At 34.6% G+C, this 24,977-nt stretch overlaps 1 protein-coding gene across 5 annotated transcripts in view; it reads left to right on the forward strand.

Annotated features, from left to right (window-relative positions):
* Srpk1 (SRSF protein kinase 1) overlaps positions 1 to 24,977 on the forward strand; it is a 68,414-nt gene that overhangs the window by 5,534 nt on the left and 37,903 nt on the right. For all 5 annotated transcript variants that reach the window (XM_078020125.1, XM_021721959.3, XM_040282559.2 and 2 more), the window contains 2 exons: positions 22,257 to 22,375; positions 24,146 to 24,254. Coding sequence is in view for 4 of the 5 variants with exons in the window: in XM_021721959.3 (XP_021577634.1) it covers positions 22,257 to 22,375; positions 24,146 to 24,254 (228 nt within the window). In the remaining variant the exon portion in view is untranslated. The remainder of the gene's footprint in view (positions 1 to 22,256; positions 22,376 to 24,145; positions 24,255 to 24,977) is intronic.

Below are 24,977 nucleotides of genomic sequence, written 5' to 3' on the forward strand. Positions count from 1 at the left end.
GAAAGAGGATTGAGAAATGGGGGATTAGTTGCAAAATCGCAGGGGGTTTTGTTTGTTTTGTGGTACCATAGAGCTACAATTCAAGCCATTCTTATTTTGAAACTGAGTCTCACTAAGTTGTTTAGGCTGGCCTTGAATATGCTATCATTCTGCCTCAGCCTCCTGAGTAATTGGGATTACAGGCCTTTGCCCCAAGTAAATAGTAAAATGAAGGCCACAGAGAGATTTGAAGGACTGCTTTAGGCAGAACAGTGGAAGTAGAAGTGTTCTTGGGTTTGCTGCTTAGAAACTACTCGCAACCAGAAAGAACTTGAAAAAAATCTTTCCAAATGTGGCAATCTGTAAATCATCTTATTTTAATTTATTTTGTCTACCCTCATCCTTTCTCTTTTTTCTTTTTTTTGGTGCTGATGATCAATCCCAGGGTCTCACAGTTACCAGGCAACTGCTCTACCACTTATCTATATCCCCAGTCCTTTTTATTTTGAGATAGGGTCTCACACAGTTGCCCAGACTTGCCTTCAACTTGAGATCTTTCTGCATGAGCCCCCCAAGTGCATGGGTTTGCAGGTATATGCCACTGTGCCTGGTAGCTCATTTTTAAATTTTGTGTTATTGGTCCTGTTTCTTTATTAGGACTATCTCCTTTGTTACATGGCATAGTTGTATTTCTCATCTTGTTACTGATTTTTTTTAGATTTTGTATAGTGTTTTTTTTTTTTTTGGTGGGAGGCCACTGGGGTTTGAATTCAGGGGCACTCTACCACTGAGCCACATCCCTAGCCCTATTTTGTATTTTAATTAGAGACAGGGTCTGACTGAATTGCTTAGCACACCTCGCTTTTTGCTGAGGCTGGCTTTGAACTCAGACATCCTCCTGCCTCAGCCTCCTGAGTCACTGGGATTACAGGTGTGCACCACCACACCTAGCTCTTTTGTTTTTTTATTTTCAAAATTTCCAATATCAACTGTCAACTTTCTTTAAAAGTTGCATTTTAATTGTGTGATTTTTAATTGTAATTAAATATGTACTTACAAATTGCATTTCAAGAACTCTTGTCAGATATATTTTCTTTTATTCTTCCTCAGTAAATGTATATCTTAGCAAATTTTATGTTTGTGTTTCTACTGCAGGCTTGCCAAATTACTCGAAACCTACAACTTATTAAAGTGCTAAAGTTCGTAGGCATTCCCTTGTTAAAAGTGAAGAAAATAGAGATGAACTAGAATCAGTTTAGACCTTATAGAGTAACTGGCAGTCCTCTGCCCTGACCTTAGGTAGCTGTTTGCCCAAACTCCCCAACTCTTCTCTACCACTAATGCTGGTTTGGGGACTAAATTTATTATTATTATTATTATTATTATTATTATTATTATTATTGAGACTGAGAAATACCACTTTATTTTCACTTATTAATTACTGAGAATTGTGAATAGTCATCATTACACAGAATATAATGTGAATATTACAAAGCATAATAATAAAATAATACTCTTTCAAAAATTGGGACATTGTCACAAGAATTGGTAGGAAGAGTAATTTGGCAGAAGTTAATAAATATTAGAATTCCATAAATCAGTCAATCAATAAAGGTTATCATGCATTTTTTTAGCATGGTTTATTCATTTATTTATATAAATTTTTATTTATTTATTTATTTATTTTTAGTTTTCGACGGACACAACATCTTTCTTTGTACGTGGTGCTGAGGATCGAACCCAGGCCGCACGCATGCCAGGCGAGCATGCTACCGCTTGAGCCACATCCCCAGCCCTATTAATTTTTTTAAACAAACACATAGAGCACTTACTAAGTGTCAGGCAACCTGCAAACATTTCACTGAATTATCACAAATTATCATTTATTGTGAGCGTTATTCTCTACTTGGTTTTACAAAGAAGTAAACAGGCATGGAGAAAGCTGTAGATCAATGCTCCATAGCATGAGGTAGAGCAACCATTTGAGTCTGTTTATGAGAACCCAGACTTTTCACACTGTCTTGTCTGCCTCATCGTCTCTGACTACAAACTTGGGTCTTTTGTCTGGAACACAAATTTATTTTTGTATTGTCTAAATTTATTTTTATATTTTTTGGTGCTGGTGATTTTGCAACCTAATCCCCACTTCTCAATCCACCAAAATGGTAGTATTTTAATGCTTCTCTCAATGTAGTTGATGCTAAGGAAGTAAGAAAATTCAGATACATGAGAGGGGATTTTAGAATTCTTCTCTTCCAGGTGCTATGTAATAATGTTTTTATTAAGTAGAAGTGTGTATATATATTTGTAATCTTATAGAGATTGTTTTTCTATTGAATTTAAGATGCTTTCAGTTTTAAAAGACAGCATTTTATGTACTGCTAAGAAAAAATGCTATCAATTATTCTGACATAGCATTAACGATAAGATGTGTCTTAATTTCAGAGATGTGAAATAATGGAAGTTATCCAGCTACAATCAGTGTTGTTTCATCTGCATCTTCTTTCCTAATTTCCTGTTTCTTATTTTAAAGCAAATCCCAGACACCATAAGATATGGACTCTTCATTTTTAGAGACAACTTTAATACTAATAATCACACCTTGGAATTTTTAAAAACAAATCCTTGCTGAGTCCCCTGCTAATTTTGTTTGAATACTTCTTATTTTATTCATTTCTTTTTATGTGGTGCTGAGGATCAAACCCAGGGCCTCACAGGTGTGAGGCCAGTGCTTTATTGCTGAGCCACAACCTCAGCCCCATCCCAGCCCTTTTTTATATTGTTTTTAGAGATAGGGTCTCCCTGAATTGCTAAGTGCCTTGCCAAGTTGCTGAGGCTGGCTTTGAACTGGCAGTCCTCTTGCTTCAACCTCCCAAGCTGCTGGGATTGCAGACATGCGCCACCAGTTTCCATTGTCTTTTAATCTATGTGTTCTCTGTGGTTCTTTTCCATCAGGAAGCATCTTTTGTCTGGATTTATCTTTTGGGTGATGTTAATGGCCTTTGATCATTGCTTAGATTCATTAATTTATTTAGTGTTTCAAAATAATAATATTCTATTCCTTAATTTATTAATATAAAGAGAAACTTTACCTCATTCCTTTGGTTACCGAGAAGAACAATTTGTCATTGGTTTCCCTGCGTCCTCAAAATGACCAATAAAAATTAATTTGATTGTAAACCATGGCTCAATCCTTTGAACTTAAGTTTTTTCCTACAGTTTTACGGAGGTATAATTTACATATTACAGAACCCATATAAAACATGCAGTTTAATGGTTTTTAGTGTATTCTCGGACTTGTATCATAATTTTAAGATTAGAATGTTTTCATTGCCCCCAAAAGAAACCTTGTACCTATTAGTAATCATTTTCCATACCTGTCTCCACCCCATTCTGTCCTGCATCCAACACTAGGCAACCACTTTCTGTCTCTGAATTTGCCTACTTGGGACATTTCATGTAATGGAATCATATATAATAGGTGATCTTTTGTGACTGGCTTCGTTTACTTGGCATTTAAAAAAATATTTGTTTTGCATGTGTAGCTGTTATTTTTATTGATCCCCTACCCCTTTTAGCCAGTTTAGAGTATCTTCAGGATGAGTCCTGAGTCCTTTAGACTCAACCTGAGGCATCTTTGATAGTTTTTTTGCTGCCTGTTATGACAGTAAATTCAGATTTACTTTGTATATTTTCTTCCCCAGAACATAGAAGAGCCTGTTCTCTAATAATCTTTTAGTAAGAAGGGCGTTTGGAGATCACAGCCTGGGAGTTTATTCCTATTGAACTTATCATCTTTCTAGGCTTTTTGTGATTATAGCTGGGAAATAAGTTGTTTTTTTCTTAACTATTTTGATTTTACGTCTCTTTCTTTATCCGATGCTTAAAAGCCCAGTTCTCAACAGCATCACTGTGATTACATTTTTTTAAAAAAATTTTTTCCCCACAATATATACCTAATAGTCTAGAATGACAATGCCAGCACTGACATTAACAACATAATGTAGAGTTATATTGCTGAGTTTTATAATTGCCTGGATTCATTCCTTGCTGGGTAATTATGTTACAACCTGATTACCCAGATTCATATATTTTTGTTTTCATTTTACATTATCTTTGGCTTCTTTAAGATTCCAAATCTTACAGAATTATTTGTGTTTATCTGTATTGATAACTTAAAATGAATATCATATGATCTTATGATAGTGTTGGTTTTTTTTCCAGAGTATGGCTAATAAAACATGCTGTAAGACAAAAGGGAATGGTGGTTGTTAGAATGTGTGGAATGGGCTTCCTTCTTTATATCTGAAGAAAGATGTCTTGGCTCCTGCTGCTTATCCTGTGAAAAAAAATGAGTTTAGTGTTACCATTTCTTAAGAGAAATTGTTTGAGAGAAGCTGAAAATCTTTATGTAATTCTCCATATTGTTTAGTGTTCACAATTTTGGGGCAGGAGGTTACCAGAGATTGAACCCAGGAATGCTTAATTACTGAGCCCATAGCAGACCATTTTATATTTTACACAGTCTCACTAAATTGCTAATGCTGTTTTTTACTTGTGATCCTCCTGCCTCAGCCTCCTGAGCCATTGGGTAATTTACAGTCATGTACCACCACACCCAGATAGTGTTCACAATTTTTTAAAAACCCCTTGTAAACTGTGGGGACAAGATTTGTTTATAGCCAATGGTTTGTAACCTTAGAGTCTTTGGGTGAAAGTTAGGCATTAATAGACCTGTCTAAAGCAACCTCTCCCAAAGAGATAGTAGTAAGCATTGTTGTGGAGGATCCCTGTGGTTCTTTGAGTCTTTAACTTGATAATTTTTGTAAATTTGATAAAGAACCACAAGTTGTGAAAGACCATAGTATCCAGCTTTCTAACCAGTTTAACAAGGAATGATTTCAGAAAGTTATAAGAAGCCACAAAATAATTTAAATATGCTTTGTTCATTTTTGGAGAAGTATTGTAGCAAAATATTCCTACAGGATACAAAAGTCAATTGGCAGGAGCTAGATAATAAAAATCATGTTTATTTTTTTTCCATGGTGTGCCTTCATTTGTATAGATGAAGATTAAGTTCACATATAATTTGCTATTAGGTAACATTTCCTGGTGATTTAAATGCTTAAATAATGTTGAAGATTACATATATATAAAATGATAACATTTTATATATATTTTTAGCTATGTATGTTGTGAATAAACATCAATGCATGGAGATTGGTGTTAGTACCATAAAATATTATGCTGGTAACCCTTATTTAATTTACTCAAAATTCTAAATCCTTTTTTTTAAAGCATTTTAAAGAAGTCTGCCAGTCCTTTTGGGGGTGATCTTTTGTTTCCTGGAATAGTAGAATATCCTTATTCTTTTTGTTTTGTAGTGCTGGCTTGTTTTATAACTGATAATAAATGTGCCTAATGGACAACCATCTTGTTTACTTTTTTTATTTTTTTGGTACTGGAAATAGAACATATGGTCTTTATCACTGAGTATCACTGAGCTACAACTTCACCAGTGATGTTTGTTTTGTTTTTGAGTCAGAGTCTTGCTAAAATGCTGAAGCTGACCATCCTTTATTTTTATATTTATTTTTTAATTATAGGTGGACACGATGTCTTTATTTTGCTTTATGTGGTGCTGAGTTTAGAACCCAGTGCCTCACGTATGCTAGGTGAACACTTTACCTCTGAGCCACAACCTCAGCCCAGGCTGACCATCCTTCTACTAAAAGTCTCCCAAATTCCTGGGACTAAGGGATTACACCACTGTGCCCAGCCTTGTGTACTTTGCTTTTAATTGTGGTGTTGCTCTTCAGCTTATGGCAGTTTTCGAATGTCAAAATTTGATCAAAATGCCAGGTTCTCTCCCTCTGGCTGCATATGAATTTGGTGGTTATCTTTCTTTTGTGAGTTCTTATGGCTTTGAGAGTAGAGTTAACAGGAATTGTATTTTGCATTTTTTTTTAAATTAGTGTGGAGAAAGGTAACCCATGCTTATGTTTCTAGGTGGAAGGGCAATAAAGATATATGTTCTCATGCTATTTACCAAAAAGAGCTTGTCCTTTTGACACATAGTCTCAAGTTCCAACCTGCCTCTAACACCATTGTTAGTTGAACTTGAAGAGTATCTTATTGTCATGAGTTACCTTTAGTTGTTGATGGCAAGGTTCTGAGGATGAAATCCATGTTAAGTGCCGAGCTGAAGTAAAATGCTCCCTTCCTCATGCTTTTTGTTCCTTACTTAAATGGGTTTCGTTTGGCTTTGGGTAAATTAGGTAACCCATGCTTATGTAGGTGGAGATGATACCTTTTATTTTGTTTATCTATTTTTATGTGGTTTTGAGAGGATTGAACCCAGCACTTCACACGTGAGAGGCAAGCGAGCGCTCTACTGTTGAGCCATAACCCAGCCCCTACCTTTGGCTTTATGTGATGTTTCTTATTACTATTCATGTATCAAACTTATCTGTTGGTATTCCACAGATATATATCAGGTCTGAAAACCAGATTTGGATTATATTTAATTATATATATATATATATATATATATATATATATATATATATATATCTTGATAAATTTTAATTTTGATACTGCCAAACCCTAGCTTCAGTTCCAGGATTTTTTTTCCTTGCAATATTGGGAATTGAAGCCAAGGAGCACTCTACCATTGAGCTAAATTCCCAGTCCTTTTATTTTTTATTTGAGACAGAGTCTTGCCAAGTTGCACAGGCTAGCCTCAAGCTTGTTAGTTTCCTCCTGAGTAGCTAGGATTTCAGGTATGTGCCCACAGGAGCCTGGCTAGTTCCAGAATTTCTCAGTTGAGAAACTTAGGTTACTTGAAGATGTTTCAGAAGTTAAGTTCAGATAAATTTAGGTACAAAAAGGATTATGTCAGTTTGCAGAAGAAAGTATCTTTCAGGAAAATATATATGGAAAAAGTAGTGGGAGAAATTCAGCATTTATTGAATTTCATCATGAGTGGGTGCTAGAACTAAAATAGCATCTAAAATAGCATCTCATTAAATCTTTGCATCAGTTTTGAATGTGATACTCTAGATGGGATATAATGATGACTAGAATATAGCCAACCCCTCCTCAAGGTGCTTTTGATTTCTTAAAGGAAGTAAATATACAAATAAGATTTTCTTTGGTTTGCCATAACAAGCTACCACAAACTGGATGGCTTAAATAACAAATTCATTATCTAACAGTTCTGAAGGCTAGAAGTCTAAAAATCAAGATGTTGGCAAGATAGGTTCCTTCTGGGAACTGTGAGGGAGAATTGACTTTTTTTAAAAATATATTTTGGTTGTAGATGGGCACAATACTTTTATTTATTTATCTTTATGTGGTGCTGAGGACCGAACCCAGAGCCTCACCCATGCTAGGTGAGTGCTCTACCACTGAGCCACAACCCCAGCCCAGAATTGACCTCTTTTCCTTTCCTTTACTTGGTCATCTCCTTGGGTCCAAAATTTCATTTTTTTATAAGGATACCAGTCATAGTAAATAAGGCCTCATCCTAATAATTTTAATTTCATATTTGGATTCTATATTTAAATAAGATCACAGTTTTAAATACTGGAGGTTAGGACTGCAACATCTTATAATCCATAACTAACCAACCCTAGAAGATACTTCTCAGTATTAGGAAATCCTACTGTTCCCCATCCCCTAAAGAAAAAAGAAAAGACTGAAGATTACATGTAAGTAAACTAAAATTTTTAAAGAGTTATTTTCTTTTTCTTTTTATTTGTGCTTTTTAGTTATATATGACAGTAGAATGTATTTTGTCATATTACACATACATGGAGAATAACTTCCATTCATGTGGTTGTACATGATGTAGAGTTACACTGGTTGTGTGTTCATATATGAACATAGGAAAATCATGTCTGGTTCATTTTCTAAGTGTTATTTTCTAGTGAGTTTTCAGTTTATCTTTCTTTTTTTTATTCATTTGTATTTTTTTATTGGTACATTATAATTGTATGTTACAGTGGGCTTTGTTGTTACATATTTGTGCATGCACATTATTTGGTCAGTTGTATTCCCTAATGCCTCCTTTTCCCCTCCCAATTTTAGTGTGTCTTTTATCTTCAAATCAGTTCTTCCTTATGATTTTCAGTTTTATTTTTAGAACCTCCGTTTTTGAATCATTCCATATTAAACTCTAGCATCTTTCATTTTCTTACTCAAATGTCACAACCCTATTTAAAATAGCGTGAGCCGGGTTCTGTGACACATGCCTGTAATCCCAGTGAGTTGGGAGGCTGAGGCAGGAGGTCCAAAAGTTCAAGGCCCTCAGCAATTTAGGGAGATGGTCTCGAAGTTGTTTTTTTTTTTTTTTTAAGTGGATGTGGGAAGAACAGAGGCTGGGCATGTGGCCCAGTGATTTAGTGCCCCTGAATTCAATCCATGGTACCAAATAATAAAATAGTATGAGCACACTCTGTGCCCTTATATTAATTTTTCTCTAGCCTTTTTCATAGCCTGATTGTTACAGAACATGTATTTCCTGGAGAGACATTATTGAGTTATGATTCTTATATCCCAGCTTTTACTGTTCACCATCTGAAATTCAAGATAGTTTTAGATAAAATAGGCCTTTTTTGTCCCCTCATGCTAGAACGTAAACAAAATGAAGGCAGGAACATTTTTTTGCTCATACCTGTATTTTCAGTGATTAGAAAAGTACCTAGCAGACTCAGTAAAAATAGGTTGTAAATGAACAAATATTTCCTTCTTTTTCCCTTATTTCCTATACACATTGCTAAAATTTGTGCTCAGGCACAAATTTAAGCACAGGATTAGCATATCCTCACAAATCCTTATGAGAGGGTAAGTATTATTCCTGCCCTCATTTTACACATGAGGCAGCTGAAACACTGAGAACTTCTTTCACTAGTAGTTTATCCAAAGTCATGGAGCTCTCCTGGTAAACAACAGAACCAGAATCAAACGCAAGTCTTCTAATTGCAGAGACCTTGGCTATAACTACAGTACCACTTCTGCATTGTCTCCTGCATCTTTGCTTTCCAGTACTGCTATGTTTTACCAAACCTTCCCAAGGAATCTTTCTAAAGCACTTCTTTTGTAGGGTCACTCTGACCCCATTTCTTCTAGTTCCATTAGGGAAGTAGTTGGAGGTAAAGGTGTAATGGGCTTCAAGTGAAGAATGATGAGTAATAACTAAAGGTGAAAGAAAAATGCCTTGTATGTTCTGGACATTTCGGTATGTAGTGAGCAAAGAAAAGTTGGCTTTGTGAAGCTTACATTCTGTGTGATTGTGGGGGAAAAGACAATAAAATGTCAAGTGTTGGAGAAAAATAGCAGAGTAAGGGAATGTCAGGGAGCCTGTGGCAAAGAGAGATGTTTTATACAGGAAGGTCAGCCAAATTACCTGAAAAGGTGTGACACTAACAAAGACCTGAGGAGATAAAAGAGATGGGGTTGGAGGGAAATGAGAAGTCCAGATCAAGTAAGACATTAGGGTCTTTGTGGGGGGGAAAGTATGTTTTGAGGGTAATGGTTGCCTAATATTTGTGCTTTATTAAGTATTATCAGTTTTGTTTTTAAGTATAATGGAGTCTAAAAGCCTGCTTCCTGTGAAAACAGGGCTGCTGGGATTAGGAGATGACAAACAGTGCCTTCTAGTGGCTCTTATCATAAATGTAGATAGTAAGCTTTCCAGAAAATAAACAGGCTCTACAAAGTGAGTTGCTAGCTGAGTGCTATAAATGGAAAATGTGGGTGCCTGGGAAAAAACCTTAGAAATATTCAAGATCAAGTTAAAAACATCATGTTCCTTTACCCCCATATGTATTTCATGTATTCTCTTAGACGTTCATTTACATAACCACATTATAATTACATTAATACAATATTATTATTTAATCCAGGTCATATTCATATTTTGTCGTTTAGTCCCAATGCCATTGATAGAAAAAAAAACCTTTTAATTTTTTTCTGGTCCAGTATCCAATCCAAGATCTCATATTTCATTTAGTTTGTATGTCTCTAAATCTAGAACAGTCTAGTTGGTTTTTTTTTTTTTTTTGGTGCGGGGATTGAACTCAGGGACACTCAACCACAGAGCCATATCCCCAGCCTTATTTTGTGTTTTATTTAGACACAGGGTCTCACTGAATTGCTTAGTACCTCACTTTTGCTGAGGCAGGCTTTGAACTCACAATCCTCCTGCCTCAGCCTCATGAGCTGCTGGGATTACAGGTACATGCCACCATACCCAGCTCTAGAATAGTTTTGTAGCCTGCCTCCTTTGTTTTTCCTGACATTGTCATTTTTAAAGAATACAAACTATTAATAGAATGTTCCTCAGTTTGGGTTTTTGTGTTTCCTTATGATCCAGGTTGTGATGTATGATATTGCCTAATTAATTGCATTTTCCTTGGTGCATCATACCACTTAGAAGCACTTACCTAGTATTGGTGGTGTTATCTTTGATCACTTAGTTAACATAGTACCTCAAAATGGGGATTATTTAATACTTACATTTTCCCACATGATTATGGTCAGCATTCAGTTATTTGAAGGAACTTTGGCTTTTCACCATTAATATATTTTTCATCATAGTCACAATCATTGGTATGAGTTTATGGAAGTTACTGTATTCAAAGAGTTTTAATTCATTATATTCATTTTGATGCTCATTCATTTAGCTATTTAAAATCCCTTCAAACTCCTTGTCCTTTTTGTCATGTCTCCTTCATTTTTTGAGTACTTCTATACTTTCTGGCACAGCAAGATGGTCTAGGTTCATTTTTGTTGTTGTTTTTGTGGATGAACCTTTATTTATTTTTATGTTGTACTAACAACTGAACCCAGTGTCTCACGTGCTAGGCAAGCGCTCTTCACTGAACCACAACCCCCAGACTAGGTTCATCTTGTACTTTGCCTGCCTCAACCCTGAGATCATTTCCTTGAAGAGCCTTGCTTTCTTATAGAGGAGACTTGTATTGAGAAAACAAGATTCAGGCATGGTTTTAATTAGAATTTTATGTTGGTATAGCAGTAGATTTTGGTGCATCCGATCTTTTTTTATCCAATGAAAATCTTAGAAGGCAGAATCTGTGATAATTATTCTTGGGTTCATTCCTTGGTATTGTTCTATACTGAATGGGCTACAAGAACAATGCTAAGCAATGTTGTAGTGAAGCTCCATATTTACATTTTTAAAAACAATCTTATTGTGGAATGTGAGATTAATAAGTAATCTAAATAGTTGAATACATGAAGATATATACTGTTTTGGAAGATTCAGGTTTAATAAGTTGTTTCTAAATCTATAAATCTCACATTACACTAACAATATTTTGTAAAGAACCAAAGCAGATTCCAGACAGTATGAAAAAATTAAAATGTAGCCAGACACAGTGCCTATGCCTATAATCCCATCTACTCAGAAAGCTGAGTTCAAGGCCAACCTGACAACATAGTGAGATCCTGTCTCTGGAGTAGAGGTGGGCAAACAGAACATTCTAGAAAAATGTAATAATAAGGATGGTGGTGTAAGTCTGCCCTACCAGATATTGAAATATGAAGTTCTAATAATTAAAATTGATTGGTTTTTAACCTTGAATAGCCAAAACAGCGAAACAGAATAGAGGATCCAGAAAGAGAACCCAATGCATGGGAGTTTCGTGCTATTAAGGTTATGTATTCAGATAAATAGAGAAAATCTACTGAGTTCAAAACTTCTTTGTAGTTTTTTTTTTTTTTTTGGTACCAAGGATTGAATTCAGGGGCACTTGACTACTGAGGCACACCCCCAGCTCTGTTTTGTATTTTATTTAGAGACAGATTCTGACTGAGTTGCTTAGCACCTCACTTTTTACTGAGGCTGGCTTTGAACTTGTGATCCTCCTGCCTCAGCCTCCTGAGCCACTGGGATTACATGCGTGCAGCTTCTTTGTAGTTCAAGTCTTCAGGATATATCCCACTTAAGGGTTAACAGGGTACTTTGCCAAGATGAATTGAATTATTTTTTTCATCTGCCTTTAATTTCAGAGTTTGCTTTTCCCATTGTTTTTTTTTGTTTAGTAATCAAAACATTTTTTCAATAAGTCCTCCCTATCCTCATCCTAATCCTACCCAGTGCCTAAAGGTAACCATTTCATTCATTTCTGATATCATTTTTGCATGAAAATAAGCAAGTATAAATGTTGTTTTTCCATCTTTCTTCAGTTATTATGTAGGAAGCATACTATATGTACATTATTTTGCACTGTGTATGTGTGTATTTTCCCTTAACAATATACCAGTATATCCTGAAATCCTGTCATAAGTTGGTTTTGTTTTGTTCTGTTTTTGGTACTGGGGATTGAACCCAGAGGCACTCTACTACTGAGCCACATCCTCGTCCCCTTTTTCTTCTTTTCTCCCGCAACCCCTCCCGCCCTTTTAATTTGAAACAGCATCTCCCCAAGTTACTTAGAGCCTTTCTGAGGCTAGCTTTGAACTTATAGTCCTCCTGCCTCAGCCTCCTGAGCTGTTGGGATGCATGCACCCCTGCACCTGGTTTCATGAGTTATTAAAGATCTTTTTTGTGTGTGGATTTCCAGCTATTTTCAAGTTCTTATTTTTAATAGAGACCCCAACTGGAAATGGTAGTTGATACATATGTCTTGTGTGTAAACGATATAAGAGAAGTGACTGAGAGTACAGCCATATGCAAAGAAATGACCTGTTTACTTCATGTTTTAGCTTTCAATAAATATTTAAAATATAATTTTGTGGGATTTCTATAATTTTCTGAGAAGAGCTTTAGCCAACTTTTTTATTTGATAAAACTACCAGTGTATAGTCACCTTCAATTTATAGGACTTTTACCATTCTTTGAAATTCCATTTCTCTTTACCAGGTTTGCAAAGTTCAAAAAGTTAATATTTGAAATTGAAAAGGAAATGGTTCTACATTGTTAATAGGGTATAAATTGGTATAACATGTGAAAGAATTTAGTGAATATGTATCAAAAAGTAAATTGCACATACCCCTTGGCCAGTTTTCTCTGAATTTGTAACATTGATTTTATATATATATATGTTATTCATAGTAGTTGTGACATTAGAAGAAAATGGGCATGGAGAGCAAGCTATTTTTAAGAATATTTAAGAATACTTTATCACTATTAAAGTAATAATTTCTAAAATGTTACTAAGTGGAAAAGGAATACATACCTTGGACATTGTTTTGTTGTTAGCCATTGTTTAAAAGTAATTACGGAGCTGGGGCTAGGACCCAGCAATAGCATACTTGCCTGGCATGTGTGAGGCACTGGGTTCCATTCATAAATAAATAAAAATAAAGGTCTAATCAACAACTAAGAAAATATTTTTACAAAAAAAAGAAATTATGTATGCATGTACACATGCACACTCTTACATACAATAGTGAATAAATTGGCTTCTGGTCCCTTTCAGAAAGGGAAAATGAGGGATTGGTAAACTGAGGTGAGAAAAAGACTCAATTTTTTAGAGTGAGCAACAATCAGTCAATCAATCATTTTTATTTATAACTCAAAGTAGTAGTTTATTTCTTCCTGATGTAAAATTCTGGGATATAACCTTAGCTGTTGCATGACTCTGCTCCCTGAAGTATCAAGGACCAAGCCTCTTTCTAGCTTGCTTCTGCCATCCTAGATTGTGGTTCTTATCCTTAAGGGCCAAGTTAGCCTTTGTGTTCCCAGCATGAAAAGAAAAAGACCAATTACTAGGGTTCCAATTGCTTCTTTAGAGTTTTCCTCTTGCTAATCATGTGGGCATAAATAGCTTAGAGAGTTTGGGAAGTAGGTTCTCTCTGGTACAGTATCCATGTGCCCAGCTTAAAAAGTTGATTACTGTGGAAAAGGGGGAGAATGAATAAGCAATCTAAAGAACTAAAATGTTCTAATAATCTCTATGATTTGAAAATTAAACTAAATGGCAAACACATTTTAGTTCCCTAAGGTAATAAAGCTTACTGTACCTTAAAAACTCAGACATAAATCAGTTTCTTAGAAATGTTGCTACTTTGAATTTACCTGAGATCATACAAGAGGATTTCAAAGTGATTAAAGGACACTAAATTTTAGATTTAAAAAGTGATGTATAAAAATTTTCAGGTAGGTTTTATTAAAAGGACTCCCTAAGACCATAAAAACGCAGAAAAATTTGAAACTTAAGAAATTTTCCAAACTAGTTTATGAAAAATTGTTCTGTGAAGTGTCCTCCTGAAGTAGAGGTTTTACAGGATCTTAAGCTGACTCCTATTTTTGTTCTCACTGATCTTTTAGTTAAAGAGTTCCACCTGTTGTCCTTAGGTAGGGGCTTCTTGCAAATTTAAGGGCTTTTCTCCTAGTCTGTTGCTATTATTGCTGCTTTCTTACTCCATAAGAAAATTCCTCCTCTCCTACCCCTCTACATTTAGGAAACTCTTTACCTTACTTTCTAAAATTCCTTTCTCACCTTAATTACTCATTACTTTATAGCATTTTATTCTATTTGGAAATCAGCATCATTTTTCATATTTATGGAAGAGAGGTATCAGACTTGATTGAAAGGCCTATGCACACTTTTTGTTTAGGTTGAATAGGTATGGAGCTGATCATGATGCTGATTCTGACTAAATGCCAAAAACTAAACAGTTCACTCTGCAGTATCATCATCCACACTAAAAGCCCTTGTTTTCTCCAGTTTTGTTCACTTTAGAGAAAAGACAACCTTTTTTCCCCACTACAAGGTAAATACCAGCCTGTCTACTGTGCAGGATAGGGTATCAACTTCATTTATACAGTCCTTTGGTTAATCTCTCTTTTAACTGTTTCTCTTCTTAAACTCTAATGCCATCATGCCTATACTTTGAGTTTTATCAGGCAACATAAGTTGGTGGTCTCTCTCCTCTACTACAGTCTATACTTTTCTATTTTGGAGACTGGGTCTTGCTGTGTGCCCCAGTTGCTTGTCTCAAACTTGTGAAACTCCTGCTTTTGTCACCTGAATAGTTGATATTACAGATGTGTCTCTTTTTCTAGGTTTCCAGCACTTGCTGTTTTTTCCCTCTATTTTTGTGGACTTATACCTTTACTCATTTCTTTCCATTTTATTGGCTTTGAACAGGAAAATGATGTAAATGCACTTGTTCAGTCCATTATCTAACTTGTTTCTAGCTTTTTGCTATGGTGACTATCACTGTGTCCAAATCTTTGTGCACATCTTAAGTTTTCTCCCTAATTAAAAAAATAAAAAAGATATTTTGAAATAATCAAGATTCATAGGAAGTTGCAAAGTTAGTACAAAGAGGTACCCTATATCCTTCAGCTGATTACTCCCACTGGTACTTCTTAATGTATTGATACTGGACTACAGTATCAAAATCAGGAAACTGACATTGGTATAAAGGGCATGTGTATATTAGAGTAAATATTTAGAAGTGAAATAGTTTATTTAAATATTTATCTTAGGGTAAATATTTAGAAGTGAAATAGTTCAAACTTGTGATTATTGCCAGATTATGTATATGTCTTATTTAGAACACTTGTTATAAGTAATCAAATTCAATCTCAATCTATATTCTGGGATTAATAGATTAATAGATAGATTAATATTAATAGATAATTAATAGATAGGGAGCTGTCCATGATGCTGGGCTTCAAATATATCTCCATAGATTTGCTTTTTTCTTCCCCTAGCCAATAAATGTTTTAACATTATTTTCTTGTATTTTTTTAACTTCATTCTCAGACATTATCTTTCCTTATTTGACAGCAGTCATTGTCTCTGACAACTCTGTGGTCCTTACTGATTAAAAATTCAAAAATAGAGCTTTTTCCAGCATTCATCTTTACCTTTGGAGGGATTCTAGTTGATCTTGTTGACTCATGGTGGGGGTAAGTTGGGTAGGGCCATGTGGTTGGCTGCCTTCCTAGATTGGAAGGAGGCAATTCCTGAGAGGAAATAATGCCAGGCAGAAAGTAACAGTCTGGTCTCTTCTGGAACAATAAAATTTCCCAATTTTTTAAATGATGTGAGTTTTGTGAGCCATTCTCATTGGAAAATATTCTAGCAGTACAGAATTATACAGGACAATAAAGAAACTCACGTTATATTCCCCCATATCCCTTATATATTACTTTTTCCAAAGGAGAATCTTGTCAACAGTTGTTCATATCCTTGCATTTTATTTATATATGAATATATGTACCTATGTACTTTAAAGGGAAGGGTGATAAATTAACTACAATATTATTTAGCTTCTTGTCTTTTTCATTTTACTAGTGTGTCTTAGAGAGCTTTTTTTTTTTCTAATGGTAGTACCTTTCCATTAGGATATGCCATAATTTACTGCTGTGGTTTACAAATTATATTCATATTTCCTGCTTAACAGAAAAAAATTAGAATTTAGATGTTGTATGACATCACAGCATCTTTCCAAGGCACTGTTAAAAAGTTCTTGCATTGGGCTGGGGTTGTAGCTCAGTGGCAGAGCACTTGGCCTAGCATGTGCGAGGCACTGGGTTCAATCCTTAGCACCACATAAAAATAAATAAAGGTATTTTGTTAATCTACAACTCCCCCCCCCAAAAAAAAGTTTCTGCATAGAATTTTTGGGTTATTTTTTCTGTTTGAAAGAATAGATACAAAATTTAGCATATGATTATACAACCTGTATAACTCTACATCATGTACAATCAGAAGAATGAGAAGTTACACTCCATTTATGTATGATGTGTCAAAATGCATTCTAGTGTCATATATAACTAATTAGAATAAATAAAAGAAATAAAATCCAAAAATAAATATAAATAAATATATATATTTAGAACATGGTTGCTTGTTATCCAAAATGTCTGTATATACTTTTCATTTATGTGAACTGTTTATTTCCCGTAAAGTAGAGAAGTAAGTTAACTATACTTTCATGCAGATACAAGTTTGTTCAAGAATTAAAACAGGGCTGGGGATGTGGCTCAAGCAATAGCGCGCTCGCCTGGCATGCATGCAGCCCGGGTTCTATCCTCAGCACCACATACAAACAAAGATGCTGTACCCTCCGATAACTAAATAATAAATATTAAAATTCTCTCTCTCTCTCTCTACCTCTCTCTACCTCTCTCTCTTAAAAAAAAAAAAAAGAATTAAAACAGGTAGTTGTATTCCCTCCTATATCCATTTTATAGTAAGAGAGGCCATACAAAGTAACTCTTTGTAATAACTTGATGAGTAATGGCAATAAGATTCCCACATGTGAAGTCTTAGTGTTGGGTTTTATTGAACCTGAAAACAATCATAGCTTATGTTTTAAATAACATACTTGAGATGTACCCCCCAAACAATTAATATAATATAAACATTTTAACTCATCACCCAGGTTAAAAAATAAATGACCACAAAACTGATATCCATGTGTATCTCTCCTCTTCCACGTAGCCTATATTATAGTTACCCTATAGAATTAATAAATCCTGAGTTGTTTTTTCCTCCTCTTCCTGTGTTTCTATGGCCACCCCTAAAAGATAATTTTTATGTTTTTAAACTTTGATTTAAATATTTTTTAGTTAAATTGTTTTCAGTTAATTTCTTTTTTTTTTAATTTTTAATATTTATTTTTTATTTCTCGGCGGACACAACATCTTTGTTGGTATGTGGTGCTGAGGATCGAACCCGGGCCGCACGCATGCCAGGCGAGCGCACTACCGCTTGAGCCACATCCCCAGCCCTTCAGTTAATTTCTTAATATTTATGTAATTTATTCATGCTGATGCTTATAGATCATTTATTTTTACTGTTGGGAATAATATTTCCTTGTTTCAGAATGCAGACTGTACTTATCCATTCTCCTGTTGATGGACATTTAGTTATTTCCAACTTTTGGTTAGTAAAAATAATGCTGCTATGAATATGATCATACAAACTACTTCTTGGTTGATTCATAATAACAAAAGTGAAAACAACATAAAAGTTCATAAATTGATGAATGGTTAGATAAAATAATGGAATATTATTCGGCTATAAAAAGGAATAAAGTACTGATACATGTTCTAAAATGGGTCAACCTTGAAAACATTATGTAAGTGAAAGAAGTCAGTCACACAGTACCACATAGTGTATGATTCTAATTATATGAATATCCAGAAGAGACAAGTTCATTGAGACAGAAGGTAGATGAGTGGTTGCTAGAGTCTGTGAGATGTGGATAATAGTGGCTGTTAGTGGTTTGGGGGTTCTTTGGGGAATGATGAAATGTTCTAAAGACAGATCATGATAAGATTGTGCAACTGAATATAGTAATAAAAACATTGGGCTATACATCGTAGATGGATGAGTTTATGTTGTTTGAACTATAGAAGTTAAGAATAATTTACAGTCTTTTTCAAAATCAACCCACTAGTAGATTGTAAGCCATTTTGGAGGGTCACTAAGAGAATTTATTTTTTTAAAAAATGGGAGCAAAAGCGTAGCTCACAGATCTTATTTAGATGTCATCAATTTCATGAAACATATAATCAAATAAAAATAGTTTGGGAGAGGGTTAGTTCTGGGGATTGAATCCAGGACCACTCTACACACTAAGCCAGGTGTTCCCTTTGTATTTTGAGACAGAGGTCTCTTAGTTGCCAAGACTGACTTCCAACTTGTGATCCTCTTGTCTCAGCCTCTCATAGCTGGGATTATAGGTGTATACCTGTAAGGTGCCAAGCTTAAATACCATGCTCTTGATGATTACGAATGCATAGTATTTGCACACAAGAGGTCCTCAATAAAATTTTGATACTTAGGTTTTACTATTTATTTGGGTGACTGGTGATTAAGGTGAAAGAAGGGTAGTTAGGAATGAGGATTATACCAGAAATGGAAACCATAAGGTTGAAAGAATCCATAAATATAAGAAACATTTGGACTAATTTTAAACTTTTCTGTGTCAGCTCTCAATGTTGCCCAGGCTGGCCTCAAACTTGCCGTCCTCCTGCCTCCTGAGAGGCTGGTATTGCTGTTGTGCACTACTGTGCCCATTACTTTTTTCCTCCTCTCCCTTTTGAACAGGAATAGCAAATTCTTGAGGCATGAAATAGATAATGAAGGGTTTAAAAGCATAGACTGTTTTGGAATTCTCCTTTTTTATTCTAGAAAGAATAATCTTTAGTTTAATGTTAATTAACTTGGATTTCCAATAGCATTTTTTTCAGATTTTTATACAGTCTTTTAATGTTCATCAGAGTTTAAGAGTGGTCTTGAATTCTTTAATGTTGTCATTTTATTTTTCTTTGAAGATCTAATGGTAACTGTTTCCTGAAATTTTCTTATTGTTTTTGTTTTGATTTTTTTTTATGATAGGCTTTTTTCAATTGTTTGATTTTCTTAATGGACCTCATGTAAAAGGAGACGTTGCTTAAAAGCCTGGATAATTTTAAAAAGCTAAGGCTATGCAAGGGTCAGAGGAAATTTAAAACTACAAATAATAAAGATTAAAAAAAAAAAGGAGGCAATACATCATTGAAACAAAATAGAAATCTTAAAAAAATGTTCAAGAGGAAAAAATGATAATTTAAAAAGTTAGAAATTAGACAAGTTAGGAAGATAAATCTGAAGAGTAAAACAAAAACTAAAGAGGTAAAGAAAAAAATTAATGGAGCATGCCAGAGGGTTCAGTAACTGCAAAGATAAAGTTCTAAAGAGAATAGAAATAAACAAGAGGATTAAATTTTCAGTGAAATACGGGAAATTTCCCCAAATTGAATATGAGTCTAATTTGCATGGGAACACAAGGTACTTAGCAAGATAGACTCCCCACTTTTTTTAAGTTGCAGATGGACACATAGTATCTTTATTTTTATGTGGTGCTGAGGATCAAACCCAGTGCCTCACACATGCAAGGCAAGCGTTTTACCACTCAGCTACAGCCCCAATCCTGCAGGATAGACTTTTAAAAAAACCATTCAGAAGGGCTAGAGTTGTAGCTCCGTGTACAGCACTTGCCTAACATGTGTGAGGCACTGGGTTTGATTCTTGGCACTGTGTATAAATAAATAAAGGTTCATCAACAAATTTTTTTAAAAAAAATTTTAATTTCAGAAAACTTTAGACCATAAAGATAAAAGAGAAGATCTTTAAAAAATACCTTTTCAGAGAGAAAAACAAGCCCTCTTTCCAGGACTCAAGAAGCTAGAGGTCAACAGAGATGTATTTTATACTTAAAAAAGATTTGATACATCCTAATAAATTTACCTCCCATGCACCTATTCCGCAAAGTTACTGATAAATATACATGTTACAAACGAGTAAATTAAGAGAGAACTGTGGGATCCAGGATTGGAAAATCCAAAATACAGGACAGTGGTAACTTTAAAAATTTTTTTAGTTGTAAAATAACTTAATACCTTTTTTAAAAAGTATTATTTTGCTTAGTTGTAGTTGGACATCATGCCTTTATTCTATTTATTTATTTTTATGAGGTACTGAGGATCGAACCCAGCACCTTACATGTGTTAGGCAAGTGCTCTACCACTGAGCCACAACTCCAGCCTCCTGCCCTTCAAGATTTAACACATACCACAAATAGAGGATGGTTACATTGACCACCAAAATCTAAATCATTAATCATGCTTGCCTACATGTTTCTTATTTCTCAATAGTCCGTATAACTGGTTTTGTATTTTTTTCTGCTAAATTGAGTTTTTGAAAAGGTAAATAAATATTTTTAAATGGGGATTAAATTTTTTTTTTCCAAAAAATTTAAAAAGGAATGCTAAGCCACGTGCGCTGTTGCATGCCTATAATCTCAGCAACTCCATAGTCTGAGGCAAGAGGATGCCAAATTCAAGGCAAGCCTCAGCAATTTAGAGATACAGGAAATAAAAAATTAAAAGGAGAGCTGGGCATGGTGGCATATGCCTATATCTATATCTCTAAATAAAATACAAAAAAAGGGCTGGGGATATGGCTCAGTGATAGAGTGCCCCTGAGTTCAATCCCTGGTACCATAAACAAAAAATTGAAGGGACTGGGGGAGAAAGCTCAGTATATCTTCCCTAGGTTTAATAGGGATTGGGGGAGAAGGTGGGGGTTAGAATATTATAAACAGAACTTGGTGGCATATTCTTCCTGCTACTCAGGAAGCTTAGGTAGTTGGATTGCTTGAACCTAAAAGTTCAAGGCCAACCTGGGCTACGTAGCAAGACCCTATCAAAAAAGGAAGAAGAAGGAAGGAGGGTGGGAGAAAAGAAACAAAAATGCTGTATACCTTGCTTTTTAGATTTAGGTCGTTTTGCCTACTGAACTTTTCAGGGCATCAAAATCATGATAAAACTAATTGATGGCCTATAGAGAAAGGAATCATAAATTTAATATATTATGAAATGAAGTGTTCTGAATTAGTAGCAGTTAAGGAATGTACAACCCTTTTGAAAAGTCCTTAAAAGTATTCATGGGGCTCGAGTTGTAGCTCAGTAGTAGAGCGCTTATCTTGTACATGTGAGGCACTGCATTCGATTCCCAGCACCACATATAAATAAGCAAATAAAATAAAGGACCATCAACAACTAAAAAAAAAAAAAAAAAAGAAAAAGTATTCATGGCCAAGACGTAGAGGGAAAAGCCCCAAAATGTTAATAGTTGTTCAGACTAGGGGTGCCTTTAAACAAGTGTTTTCCAGCATTTCTACATTTTATTTGTTATTTTTACAAATGAGGGAATATTTTGACCCCTATCTGGTAGTCTAACTTTAGGAAAATAATTAGAGATACAGAATAAACATCCAGAAATATTCAACACCTTTATTTTTAGTAATGAAAAATCAGATAAAAGTTAAATGTTCAGGTAACTAGAATGTGCCAAAGTAAATAGTGGTATTTCTGATTGAACTGTGTTAAGATTTAAGAGATTACCTAAAAATAATGAAAGATAGAATAGGAAAAGCAGGAAACAAAATGTTTATGCAATATATGATTACAGATAAATGTTTTTATAAACTTACAACAATACTAGAAGAAAATCAGTAATTTCTCAGTGACTATATTTAGACATTAAGATTCAGGTAATTTTTCCTCTTTGTACTCTTGTATATTTTCCAAATTTTATTTAGTTATCAGGTATGAACTAACTTTAAAAACTAGTTTTTTTCCTAACACAAAGTAAAGCTATAGCTATGGTTTTTAGGCTCCTACTTGATAAGATTTTTTTTATATGTTATCTGAAAATTGGAGGGGGTTGCTAACGATATTTTCTTCAAGCCCTCTTCGGTTTATATGGAATAAATGTATTTGTGTCATTTCTTAGATCTGAAACTCAACACCGAGGCTCTGCTCCCCATTCGGAGAGTGATATACCAGAGCAGGAAGAAGAGATTTTAGGATCTGATGATGATGAGCAGGAAGACCCTAATGATTATTGTAAAGGTAAGTTTGTTAGGGGATACACGGTAAGATTTCCCATTACTCGTTTGGATATTTTGTCTATCACAATAAGCACAGTTTTAATGCTTTCTGCTTGTTGCATCCTTTTCTTAAAGATACAGGAATAGTGTTTGCTCTTGATTTGATATAAGGCATCAAAGTCAAATTTTATATTAAATGTTTATTTCTTTTGTAAAATGTTAGTACATATCGCCTTAGAAATTTTCAGACATATATTAAATAGAAAAGAAAACCTGTGGGCTGGGGATGTGGCTTAAGTGTAGCACACTCACCTAGCATGCATGAGGCACTGGGTTTGATTCTCAGCACCGTGTAAAAATAAATAAAGATATTGTGTCCACCTAAAACTAAAAAAAATAAATAAAGAAAAGCTGTTTTCAGTGCTGTAAACAAGTATAATATTTTGGTGTGTGTATATGTATATATATATATATGTGTGTGTATACTTTTTTAAATACCTTATTACTTTTTTCTCATTTCATGATAACTGCTTAGATAAGTTAAACTGGAATCACAGGTACATAAACTATGTCATCAGATTGCTTCTATCTTTTCTGTTTCTTGGTGAGATTTCTCAGGATCCTTGAGGGTGGGAACTTATAACCAAATATATTGTACTATCTAGGATAAGAAGTTGCTTGCTTAGTTCATATTCTTAGCAAGCAAAGATAAATGTTAAAATATCTTGATTCCTGCCACTTTGGGCAGCTTTCTCAGGCCTTCCTGTTTGTTTTTATTTAGAAAAGTAGGTCCTTCTATTTTCTACTTTTCAGCTAAATTAATAGAATTCATTATTCTTCTCTTTCCTAAGAAATATCCTGAGGCTGAACCTCTAAATAGATTATGTTTAAGTAAATCTGTTGGGGTTTTATACACACATACACACACATTTTATATATATACATATTTTAGTTATAGTTGGACATAATACCTTTATTTTATTTATTTATTTTATGTGGTGCTGGGGATCGAACCCAGTGTCTCCCATGTGCTAGGTGAGTGCTCTACTGCTGAGCCACAACCCCAACCCCAATCTGTTGGGTTTTTGAGTGGCAAAAATGACCTTATACAAAATCTTATTTTTGTTTGGGGATGGGGTTCTTTGCATCACTTGCTCAATTTAAAATCTTACTAGATTTTATGGGGCTAGGAAAGATAGTAGAATGAATCAGACATTATTATCCTATGTATATATATGATAAAACAACTGGTGAGATTCTACATCATGTACAATCAGAAAAGTGAGAAATTGTACTCCATTTATGTATGATATATCATAATACATTCTACTGTCAGGTTTCCAAGGAATCTGTATACTACTTTCCATATTGGCTGCACCAATTTGCAGTCCCTCCAGCCATGTATGAGTACTTTTTTTCCCCACATCCTCGCCAACACTTACTGTTGTTTGTCTTCATAATAGCTGCCATTCTGACTGGAGTTAGATAATATCTTAGAGTAGTTTTGATTTGCATTTCTCTGATTGCTAGAGATGATGAGCATTTTTTTCATGTATTTGATGATTGTATAATTAAAACAAATTTAAAAATCTTAAGATTTGTTTGTAACATAAACTCAATAATATTGTGTGGCTAATTTGACATATAAGGTATTCTTCTATTGAATTGATTTTATAGGAGAAACTTTTGATAAAAGGCATATAAATGTTCAAAAATGGGATATAAGTTACCTTTTCTTACTATTTTATTCTCATCCTGGTTCTTCTTATACTCTTTCTCTTTTTCCTTCCAGGAGGTTATCATCTTGTGAAAATCGGAGATCTGTTCAATGGGAGATATCATGTAATCCGAAAGTTGGGCTGGGGACATTTCTCAACAGTGTGGTTATCATGGGATATTCAGTAAGTTTTACTGGTCCTTAAAAAAAATTTAGTTAAATGATGCCTCCATGTTTTTGTCTGATTTCCCAGAGATGGTCTGGGCTTCAGTCTGTCTATCTCTAGATTGGTTGGTTGATTTCTTTTCCATATATATGTGGTAGAGTTTAGGGGCTTTTTTTTTTTTTTTTTTAAAGACAGATTTCCTGAACAGAATTTTGTTGTTGAAAGTAATCGTTTTGGGGGGCAGGGAGGTACCAGGGATTGAACTCGGAGGCACTCACCACTGAGCCACATCCCCAGCTTTATTTTGTATTTTATTTAGGGGGAGGGAGTCACTGAGTTGATTAGTTCCTCGTTTTTATTAAGGCTGGCTTTGAACTTGTGATCTCTTGCCTTAGCTTCCCGAGCCACTGGGATTATAGGTGTGTGCCACCATGTCTGGTGAAAAGTAATCTTTATGTTCTTGGACAAATCACGTTTCTGGTCATCAAGAATCAGTAATATATATTCTTCCCCACCTTGGGCACAGGAGATTGATTAAATTACTATCAGCAAAATACTTGGAGCTCCCAAATTCAAAGTCTTGCCAAATATTCAATTGGGTATAAATTAATAATTGTCTTATCACGCAAGTATTGTTAAATTTTTGGATAATGTTAGACCAACCTTTGTGAAATTATTTTTGTAACAGATTTGGTCAATTATGTACTTAAAATTTTTCTTTATAAAAATTATAGACAATAA

The sequence above is a fragment of the Ictidomys tridecemlineatus genome, chromosome 8 (assembly GCF_052094955.1).
Source record: "Ictidomys tridecemlineatus isolate mIctTri1 chromosome 8, mIctTri1.hap1, whole genome shotgun sequence".
Classification (NCBI taxonomy): domain Eukaryota; kingdom Metazoa; phylum Chordata; class Mammalia; order Rodentia; family Sciuridae; genus Ictidomys; species Ictidomys tridecemlineatus.